The sequence below is a fragment of the Salvia splendens genome, chromosome 2, assembly GCF_004379255.2.
Source record: "Salvia splendens isolate huo1 chromosome 2, SspV2, whole genome shotgun sequence".
Lineage (NCBI taxonomy): Eukaryota > Viridiplantae > Streptophyta > Magnoliopsida > Lamiales > Lamiaceae > Salvia > Salvia splendens.
The window spans coordinates 43,382,868-43,393,906 of record NC_056033.1 but is presented as its reverse complement, the minus strand read 5'-3'; the positions used below and the strand labels follow the sequence as shown (position 1 = coordinate 43,393,906).

Genomic DNA, 11,039 nt, shown 5'->3' with positions numbered 1-11,039 from the left:
AGAGGTGAGAGGAAAGTTCGGCCAACACAAAACTTGTTAAAAAGCTTCCTTGCGGTGGCCTTAGCTCAGACTCTAGAGTAAATAATTTGAAGTAGAAGAGATGATTGGACGCATATATAAATGCAATGTAACAACTAGCAGAAGATAAAAATTTCGGAAGCCAGTACATGAAAGAATGTAGCCGAACTTATCACAATCTATCATCAAATATCACATATGTGTCAAGGATGGTTATAGGCACACATAAAAAATAAAATGACGACCTATGTTCTTTACAAAACAAATGTAATTAAGCAAAGAGACGAAGAGTATGCAATGCTGGGATGTAACTGAAAACAGGGAGGTAAATGCTCCAACTACCTTATACAGTAGGAGTAATAAATTAGTAATAAATATTACCATACATAATAAAGGGAGGTAATCTTCACTCGAGGCTTTGTTTATTTTTAGTACTCTCTCCGTCCCATAGAAATAAGTCATTTTGGGTTGACACGGTCTTAATGAGTAATTGTTAAAGTAAGGGAGAAAGTTGAAATTGTGTAGCAGATGGCGGAACTTATAAATGATAAAGTAAAAGAGGTGGAGAAAAATGTTGTCATAAATATATATGGATTATTTGTATGAGACAGATGAAAATAAAAATATGGTCTATTTTTATAGGACGGAGGAACATCATTTATTCGGTACCCTTTATCTAAAAACTTGATATTTTGGCATGTTTTCATAGTGCTAAGATTTCACCACATCACAAATTTCCATCACATTTCACCTTAGCTATATAACTAATGTAATGAAAGTTAAATTTATTTTGACTTGCCTAACTTTACCTAGCTACGTGTTTGTACATGAATCTATAAAGGTCGATCATGCGCCGGCACCCACAAACTCAAAAAATATCTCTCTCTCTCTCTCTCTGTAGTTTGTAGTGAAAAAACCCCACTATCTTGTTCTAGTATATAGTTGTCCATTTACAGCTTATTATAGAGCAATCTTCTCCACTCCCATGGCTTCCCTTCACTCCTCTCTCAACCACAAAATCACTTCTTCCCACCACTTCCTTCCATCACCGACCCAAACGCCAACAAACCTCACCTTACACAAAAGAAAAGGTGAGCGATCAATTCACATTAGAAGCTGCTCAACCCTGTCAAGCATCGAAATCGAAGAAAGCGCCCGCCCCCTCCACCAAATCTGGCGCCAAATCCAGGGCGAGAACAACTGGGAGAAGCTTCTGGACCCCATGAACCCCCACCTCCGGCGAGAAATCATCCGCTACGGCGAGATGGCCCAGTCCTGCTACGACTCCTTCGACTTCGACCCCCACTCCAAATACTGCGGCACCTGCAAGTACGACCCACCCCGCTTCTTCCCCCGCCTCGGCATGTCCGGCCGCGGCTACACCCTCACCCGCTACCTCTACGCCACCTCCAACATCAACCTCCCCAACTTCTTCCAGAAATCCACCACTAACAATATCTGGAGCCCCCACGCCAACTGGATGGGCTACGTCGCCGTCGCCACCGACGCCGACGAAATCCGCCGCCTCGGCCGCCGCGACATCGGCGTCGCTTGGCGCGGCACCGTCACCTACCTCGAGTGGATCCACGACCTCAAGGACATCCTCTGCCCCGCCCACTTCCGCGACGACCCCAACGTCAAGATCGAGTCCGGCTTCTTCGACCTCTACACCTCCAAGGAGAAGGAGCAGAACTGCGAATTCTGCTCCTTCTCGGCGCGAGAGCAGGTCCTGGCCGAGCTGAGGCGGATCATCCACCGCTTCAGGGGCGAGGAGCTCAGCATCACCATCACGGGGCACAGCCTCGGCGCGGCGCTGGCCCTGCTCAGCGCCTACGACGTGGCCGAGGTGAAGCTCAACAGCGTGGTCGGGGGCACTATCCCCGTCACGGTGTTCTCCTTCGCCGGCCCTAGGGTTGGGAATTTGAGGTTCAAGGAGCGGTGCGACGAGCTCGGTGATGGGGTACGAACTAAACAAACCCAACAGCAGTGACGGCCCATCAGCCCGAAGCCCAAGGAAGAGTATGAGTTCGGCATTACCAAAGAGTTCGGCCTCAGCCTACAGCTCGGTAAAAGCCAACCAATCAAGCTCTGCTCTTAGGTCGGCATCAAGCTCTACTCTCAGATCGGCAACCAAAGCAGTTCGGTCTCAGTAAGAGTTCGGCCTCAGCCTACAGCTCGGCAAAAGCCAACCAATCAAGCTCTGCTCATAGGTCGGCATCAAGCTCTACTCTCAGATCGGCAACCAAAGCAGTTCGGTCTCAGTTTTCGACCGAACAAGGAGTTAGTGGACCCATGCAGGATTTCCACAACTTCCAACACACCCACTACCACGTGGCGTCAACTCAGGCCACGATCTTAGGCCATGACCTACACGACCTCCACGACCTAGAGTGATGATGTAAGCCACGATCTTAGTTCAATGTATAAATAGAACTTAGATCTGGTAGAAAGGGGTTAGAATCTCTCTAGAGAAATAATCATATAGCAAGTCTGTGTTGTAAGCTGTAATTCGCAGATCAAGCAATACAAACCTGCCCTCATTTCTCCCCGTGGACGTAGATTTACCTCAGTAAATCGAACCACGTAAAATTCTCTGTGTCGTAATTTATTTTTACGAGCATTCATCATCATCGAAAATTCGCGGAATCATCACTGGCGCCGTCTGTGGGAAACAGAGAACCAAATTTGTGATAAAGCGAATTTTTGACCATTTTTTCAACCCAAAAAATGCATACCAGATCGCAGAGTACCCGTATTCCTGCCCGTGAGAACCAGGAGGAAGCCAATCCATCCCATAGGTCTGGAAAACAGCCTAGGGATAAATCCACCACCAGTTCTCATGGCGGAGGAACAAGCCGCTCCAAAAGCCGTCACACCGAGTCTTCCCAGCAGCCCGATTTGAACGGGGCTGTCAAGCTGTTTTTGGCTGAAAAGCAGGAGGAATTCTTAACCTTCCTGCAGAGAAGCCAAAAGCAGCCGGAGGCGAAAACGGCGGATTCTCTCTCTCCCTCCATACGAGACAGTCACTACCGCAGTAGTATCATGTCTTCCAGAAGAAAGAATCCTCGGTACCGGAATCACAGGAGAACTCCATCTCCTCCATACCGAAGAAATGTCGGGTTCGCCATGTACGGAGCATTGAGGACTCCGTTCTCGGACGATATTACCCGAACTCCCCTTCCACAGAACTACCGAACTCCGTCGATAACCTATGACGGACTCGTGGATCCTCATGACTTCCTGGGACGCTATCAGTATAATATGGCGAACCAAGGTCTCAATGAGGTCCACATGTGCAAGCTGTTCCCCGAGCTGCTCATCGGGAACGCCAGAAGGTGGTTCGACAGCCTTCCTCAAGGCAGCATTAGATCCTACCGAGATCTGATGGATGCTTTCCACAGGAGGTTCTTTCAGAAAGCGGAAGCCCGAAATACTTCGGCTCAGCTGCTTTCTATACGTCAAGGTCGCGACGAAAAGATCAGCGACTTCCTGACGAGATTCCATAAGGAATGCCTACAGGTAGATAATCTCAATGATCTACTTGTCATTTCGGCATTCCAAAATGGAATCCTGCCCGGAGCTCTCTACAGAAAGCTCGTGGAGTGCGGTCCGCAAACAGCTCAAGAGATGTGGGACATTGCGGACAAGTTTTCTCGTGCCGATGAGGCAGACCGTCGAAAACGGTCTTTAGACAGCTCATCTAGAGAAGACAAAAAGAAGCCCGGTCATAGCGATCAGAGGCATCCTCGCCGAACACCTTCTCCACTAAAGGAGAGATAGCGGTCATCCGAGGTGATCGAAAAAGAGCAAGTGTGTTCGCAGATTGCGCTTAAAAGTGCCGAGCAATCAGTTCGGCACCATCAAGCATAGCAATCACAGCAGCCGGAATCAGAGGCCGGCGAAATGACCGAAGTCACACCGGAGCCGAACTCGATGGTGTACGGCACTGAAGCCGTGATTCGGTTGAGATCGGCATATCCAGTCCCCGAACTCAAGTTCTCCTCAGAAATGAATGGTGATGGACTGAGAGCCGAACTAGATCTTGCCGAAGAAAGAAGAGAATTGGCCGGCCTAAAAGCAGCCAAGTACAAGGAGCAAGTAGCCCGGTATTACAACCAAAGGGTGAAGAAGCTGCAATTTCAAGTGGGAGATCTCGTCTTGAGAAACAACGAAGTAAGCCGAGCAGAAAAGCTGGGCGAACTCGAGCCCACATAGGAAGGTCCATATCGGGTGTCAGAAGTCCTCGGCAAAGGGTCTTACAAATTGACTCACGCGTCAGGAGCACAAGTACCCCGAACATGGTACGTTTCCAACCTCAAAAAGTTCCCTTTGTAAGAGACAGTCCGGTCAGTCAGTCTTATGTGTTTTCTTTGTTTTTTACTTGTTCTTGTCTCTACGTGCGTTGTGTCTGTCTATGTGAGTGTCGTCTCTTACAAATAAAACTGAGGTATCTCGTTCTTCAAAGGCTGATCCCCTTTTTAGAACATGCAAGCCAACGATTGTGTGTCAAAGCTTCTAAAGAGGATACAAGACCACAATTCAGCTTAAACAAGCAGTTCGTCTGAAACGAGCTGCAACAAGCCCACGATTGTGTGTCAAAACTTCTAAAGAGGATACAAGACCACAATTCTGCTTAAGAATCAAGCACTTCGTCTGAAACGAACTGCAACAAAAGTCCGATTCTCGCGATAAAACTTGCCTGAATTAGGACAAGGGAAAGTCCAATCCACGCGATAAAACTCGCCGAATTAGGACGACCAAGTTCGGTCAAAGCAGTTTACCTCATAAGACCGAGGACGACCATGTCTAGTCAAAGAGGTTTACTGCATAAGACCACTTCGGTTAACTGGGAAAGTCCGATCCACGCGATAAAACTCGCCGAATTAGGACAAGGGAAAGTTCGATCCCGGCGACGAAAATCGCCAAATTAGAACACAAAGACGAGTCCGGTCAAAGATGTTTATTTCATCAGACCAAAGACGAGTCCGGTCAAAAGATGTTTATTTCATCAGACCAAAGACGAGTCCGGTCAAAAGATGTTTATTTCATCAGACCAAAGACGAGTCCGGTCAAAGATGTTTATTTCATCAGACCAAAGACGAGTCCGGTCAAAAGATGTTTATTTCATCAGACCAAAGACGAGTCCGGTCAAAAGATGTTTATTTCATCAGACCAAAGACAAGTCCGGTCAAAGATGTTTATTTCATCAGACCAAAGACGAGTCCGGTCAAAGATGTTTATTTCATCAGACCAAAGACGAGTCCGGTCGAAGATGTTTATTTCATCAGACCAAAGACGAGTCCGGTCAAAGATGTTTATTTCATCAGACCAAAGACGAGTCCGGTCAAAGATGTTTATTTCATCAGACCAAAGACGAGTCCGGTCAAAGATGTTTATTTCATCAGACCAAAGACGAGTCCGGTCAAAGATGTTTATTTCATCAGACCAAAGACAAGTCCGGTCAAAGAAGTTCACTTCATAAGACCGAGGACAAGTATGATGAAATTTTTTCGCGAAGCTGTAAATACAGTGTTAAAAGCGAAAACAAAATTTCATTTTTCAAATCTTGTTCGGCACACAACTCCGATACCCTACGAGATGGCGTTACGCTATTACAAAGGACTATTCTACTGTCCAGGGTTGCTAAAGTTGAGCCATCTATTCACAAAATCCTCGTGAAGCTGAGTTCGGGCGTTCCAGGCAGCCGCAGAATAAGCAGGTCGACGAGATGCTCTAATCGACCTGCCACCTCTTCTCTGAGCCCGGGAAGCCCTAGCACCTCGGCGGCGAAGAGTCTCTTCACGAAGCATCTGCTGATCTTGCTCGCTCATAGTCACAACTCCTCGGCGAATTTCAGTCCGTCCCTGTCTTGACGATTCCGGTTGCTCCTGAGCTCGTTCTCGTCTTGACGTTTCCGGCTGTTCCGGAGTTCGTTGTTGGCTGGGAGTAGGATTTTGAACAAGGGAACCAGAGGTTTGATCTGGAGTGCGAGCATCTGTTGGCGCGATATGCCGAAGGAATCTTTCTATGGAGGGGCGCCGAGAAAGAACAATGTTGTACCGAGAAGCCCAGCGCCGCAATGATGTCACGACTTGTTGGCAAGCCGAGCTCTCCAGCGCATTGTTCCTCCGGAGTACATTATATTCCTCCCACAGTTCGTCAACTCGACTCTGAACATCTGATATGGTCATTCCCCCGCGCACACGGATGTAATCCTCGTACTCAGTCCTCTCAGCAATGGTCGTATTCAGCTCGGCCTCCAGATCATTCTTATCGGACTCTAAGTCCTTATTATCGGCATCCAGCTTCACTAAACGAGCCAGAAGCTCGTCATTCTTCGTCTGATCGGCTATAGCTCTTTTCTCAGCTTCGTCTAAAGCCGAAGAGTACAGCCGCTTCCAGTGAAGTACCTCCAGCTCCTTGAGAGTTAAGAATACAAAGCAGCTACGTCAGTTCGGTCTTTCAGCTTACCGAGCAGGTAGTAAACCACAACAGGAGTAAGAGAGTACGAAAGGCTATACGAAGACACAAGAGCAGAAAGAAGAATTTTTTCATTCATAAGAAAAAAAATTTTTCTATACAAGGAGGGCTTCAAGGCCATTTTACATAAAGGAAGAAACTAAACTAAGAGAAGGGAGACGAAATCATACTTCGCTAGCTTCGTCTCCACCTTCTCGGTGAGGTTCAGCTTCCTTCTCTGCTTCAGCTTCAGCCTCTGCCTCCTTGCTCTCCCCAGCCTGCTCGGCGCCACCGTAGCCGATCTGCTGCGTCTCCTGATCGGCTTCCTTCTCCGGATGCCCGGCTCGCTCGACTTCGGCCTCCCGCTCCAGCGGCTCGGCCTCACCCTCTCCGTTGTAAGTCGAAGCGGGTGAAACGGGTCCCACGGAGGCAAAGATAGCCTCCAGGTTCTCGTCCCGATCAGCTCGACAACTCCGGACTCGGTCTGCAGAAAGCAGGACCGAGGATGAAGCGAGCTCCTCAAGGAGCGGCAGATTCTGAAGCCGAGCTGCTATCTCCCGGCCGTACAGCGGCAGGACGACTTCAGGCCCCTGCTCGCCCTTATCGGTAATTAGCCTTACCAGACTACCGACAAAAGCCGAGAACTGGCTACTCAAAAAGAGTTTCTCCGTGTAAACACGGAGAGCCTCCCCCTGGGCAACCACGGCGGCAGCATCACTCCGTTTCGTCTGCTCTCGCTGGATGACGAGCTGGTTTTTGGCAAACTGAGCTTCATCCTGGGCCGAAATCCTAGCAGCTCTGGCTTTCTCAAAGTTTGCCTCGGCCTGCTCGGCCCGGTGACAAGCAGCCGCCAATTTCCTCTGCATCTCAGCATAGTCGTTGGACGCTTTGGAGAGTTCGACGGCGACGAGCTTGGAGAGCATATCGTTCCTCTGAAAATGGATAAGGAAAAAAGTCAACAGAGGGCACCAAAAATACAGGACAGAAGCCAAGCCAAAGAATCAAGAAGACAATTCACCTCGGCAAAGTCCGTGGGCCATAAAAATGGCTCACAGATATGCTCCGAAGGAGGCGCCAAGACCACGTCTTTCTCTGGCGCTCTCGGGGGCTTCTGGGTCTTCCCCTTCCTACTTGCCGAAGTCGACTCCGGCTTCTTTGGACCCGAAGAGGTCTTTTGCCTCTTCGGATTCTTCTCGGCATCAGGCGCCGAGCTGGTAGCCTTCTCTCTCTCCGGCTCCACAAGCTCGGAGGACTTTCTGATAGCCTTATTCAACATGAACACTGCCAAAAAGCAAGAAAACAAGGTTAGTTTTCTTCGTTAAAGCAGTAGAGCATAAAGATAAAGAGAAATCCTCACCCTCGGCCTCTTCGTCCGAAGACGAGATATTGAACACGAGGTCGCCCTTGACGAGCTCAGTTTCCGAATACTGTTTCCTAATCATAGGAATCTTATTGAGCTCGCCCTCGAGCTCGGCCAACGGTTCTAACCGAGGATGGGGAATCACGGACTTCGGCCTTCTCCAAGGAAAGCCCGGAGCCGAAGTCCTATTATAAAAAAAGAAACGGTTTTGCCATTTCGGCCACTTGGTTCGGCAGAAGGCCCTAAAAGGCTGTAAGGGGATCAAGTAGAACCAAGATCCCTTCCTTTTAAACTGGAAAAAATTAAGGATTGCCCTCAGAGACAGATCCTTATCTAGCCTACGCAGTTCGGCAGCAAAAGCCGATAAGTGCCTCCAAGAGTTCGGAGTCACCTGACCTAAAGGGAGTTGAAAAAAATCAAGAAGCTCTACAAAAGGTGGGGGAAGAGGAAAACGAAGCCCGCATTCTAAGCAGGCTTCGTAAACGGTGGCATAACCCTCCGGCGGGTCGTTAGCCCTATGATCATCGTCGGGAACCACCGCCTTCCCCCCAGGTAAAAAATATTTCTCGTGAAGGGATATCACAGTATCCTTACTCAAGATACTGTGAAAATACTCTACGGTCTTCTCCCCGGATTCTTTCCGGCTAGAAGACCCCTTATCCCTTTTCCTACCGCTACCCGACACCGAAGAAGAAGAAGAAGACATTTTTCTTACTTTTTGAAAGTGAAGAAAGTCTGAAGAAGCTCTTGAAAGCGGAAGAAAATTTCTCGAGAAAGAGAGAGTATAGAAGACGCAACAGCAAAGGTGTTCAAATGAGGAGGAAAGAGCATATTTATCAGATTCGGCGAAGATTTCAAAATCGTCGCACCGTTTCGAATCCCACCTTTTCAGGATTCAACGGCCGGATTTTACTGTCGCATTTAATGCAGTCACATGCAAGGCATGTCCCCTGACGTCAGCCTCCCCCGTACTTTTATCCAGAATACCGAAGTGACTCGCTTCGCCGAAGTGATTCACTTCGTCTTTCGGGGGGGGTAGTGATGGGGTACGAACTAAACAAACCCAACAGCAGTGACGGCCCATCAGCCCGAAGCCCAAGGAAGAGTATGAGTTCGGCATTACCAAAGAGTTCGGCCTCAGCCTACAGCTCGGTAAAAGCCAACCAATCAAGCTCTGCTCTTAGGTCGGCATCAAGCTCTACTCTCAGATCGGCAACCAAAGCAGTTCGGTCTCAGTAAGAGTTCGGCCTCAGCCTACAGCTCGGCAAAAGCCAACCAATCAAGCTCTGCTCATAGGTCGGCATCAAGCTCTACTCTCAGATCGGCAACCAAAGCAGTTCGGTCTCAGTTTTCGACCGAACAAGGAGTTAGTGGACCCATGCAGGATTTCCACAACTTCCAACACACCCACTACCACGTGGCGTCAACTCAGGCCACGATCTTAGGCCATGACCTACACGACCTCCACGACCTAGAGTGATGATGTAAGCCACGATCTTAGTTCAATGTATAAATAGAACTTAGATCTGGTAGAAAGGGGTTAGAATCTCTCTAGAGAAATAATCATATAGCAAGTCTGTGTTGTAAGCTGTAATTCGCAGATCAAGCAATACAAACCTGCCCTCATTTCTCCCCGTGGACGTAGATTTACCTCAGTAAATCGAACCACGTAAAATTCTCTGTGTCGTAATTTATTTTTACGAGCATTCATCATCATCGAAAATTCGCGGAATCATCACTCGGGATCAAGGTGCTCCGGGTGGTGAACGTGCACGACCGGGTGCCGAGGGTCCCTGGGATCATCACGAATGAGAAATTTCAGTACCAGAAATACCTAGAGGATGCTATGTCTTTTCCATGGAGCTACGCCCACGTAGGTGTGGAGTTAGGTTTGGATCACACACACTCCCCATTCCTAAAGAACACCAAGGACTTGAGATGTGCGCACAACCTTGAGGCGCATTTGCACTTGCTGGATGGCTACCACGGCAAAGGTACACTCTACTCCTATCAGTCAAAGACTGACCTGATCACTAAGTATTAAAATCAGTTGACACTTAGAACAACGACCAATCAAACCACTAATTTGGATATGAGAATGAGACAATTAATTGAGTTGTAGGTAAACAGTTGTGGTTAGCGTCGAAGAGAGACGTAGCACTGGTGAACAAGAGCTGCGACTTCTTGAAGGCGGAATATGGCGTGCCGCCAAATTGGTGGCAGGACGAGCACAAGGGGATGGTGAGGAGCGGGGAGGGGCGGTGGGTAGTGCCCGAACGGCCGAGGATGGAGGCGCATCCGGCCGACACGGCCCACCACTTTGAGCAAGTCATCAAGTATGCAAAGTAGAGTTGTTTTAGGCGTGATGGGATGGTATTGGTGCCTACTCCACTACCGTATTTCGTGCCTCTTGTTTTCTTTCTCCTTTGTTCGGTGCAACTCTTGTATAGTCGCGCTTTCATGAATTACGGATGTTATATAAGTGGAATTCTTGCTTCATTTCGCTTCTTTCATTATATACTCCATCTTCCTAATTTATTTTTTCTGAAATAATGGCCTAACCTTTCGAAATTACTAGTTGCAAAAAATACCTTTTTCCATTTTAACCCCAAAAAATACTTCTATCCCATAAAAACAGATAATATTTCTATTTTTGTCATCCCTTTTTTTTCTTTCTCTAATAAGGTAGCCCTATATATTATTCCCTATTAATACTCCAATTATTTTTTCTTCAAACGTATCATGTGGGTTCAATCCTAATTAATCTGGGTATTTTGGCATAAAAAAATGGAGTTCAATATTGATTTATTTTCTTGGTCTAAAGATACGTTACATAGTCTCTAAATGGATCAGAGATTCAGAATATATCCAATTGTGCAAATTATAAAGGTGATGGGCTAATTTAGGACTTTAGGTTGTAGTATCATATACACTGGGATGCATATTTTTGGTGTAGAGAAACCCACACAAATTACAATTTGGGCCCAAGATATTGATGGATTTTAAAACTCTCTCTTATTTTGAATAGGAACTTATTTTCATAAGGAAAGTTTTTGGGGTGTCACAATAAACAACCATTTACCACTACACACAATTTTTAATCAAGGTTTTAAAGTTGTATGTTTAAAAAAATTGCGTATTACCTTTAATAATTTATGGAGTAGTTTCAATTCTTTGTCCATCTCCAACTATTTACATTAAA

The 11,039-nt window shown here is 47.2% G+C and overlaps 1 protein-coding gene across 2 annotated transcripts; it reads left to right on the top strand.

The window, feature by feature from the left end:
• The first annotated feature begins 933 nt into the window (after window positions 1-933).
• Window positions 934-10,297, top strand: LOC121770436 (phospholipase A1-Igamma3, chloroplastic-like). Of its 2 annotated transcripts, none has more exons than XM_042167169.1 (3): window positions 934-1,966; window positions 9,576-9,831; window positions 9,960-10,297. In XM_042167169.1, the coding sequence occupies exons 1-3, from the start codon at window positions 1,004-1,006 to the stop codon at window positions 10,184-10,186; spliced, it is 1,446 nt and encodes a 481-aa protein (XP_042023103.1). In that variant the 5' UTR covers window positions 934-1,003; the 3' UTR covers window positions 10,187-10,297. The 2 variants fall into 2 exon arrangements, with proteins under 2 accessions (XP_042023103.1, XP_042023107.1); XM_042167173.1 differs by having other exon boundaries at window positions 9,968-10,250.
• The last annotated feature ends 742 nt before the right edge of the window (window positions 10,298-11,039 follow it).

What these genes read in the sequence shown, in the direction of transcription:
- LOC121770436 (XM_042167169.1), top strand. Translation starts at nt 1,004, where the DNA reads ATGGCTTCCCTTCACTCCTCTCTCAACCACAAAATCACTTCTTCCCAC. An exon ending in TCAAGGAGCGGTGCGACGAG is followed by an intron (nt 1,967 to 9,575) that starts CTCGGTGATGGG and finishes GCGGAATCATCA; the next exon opens with CTCGGGATCAAGGTGCTCCG. An exon ending in GGATGGCTACCACGGCAAAG is followed by an intron (nt 9,832 to 9,959) that starts GTACACTCTACT and finishes ATTGAGTTGTAG; the next exon opens with GTAAACAGTTGTGGTTAGCG.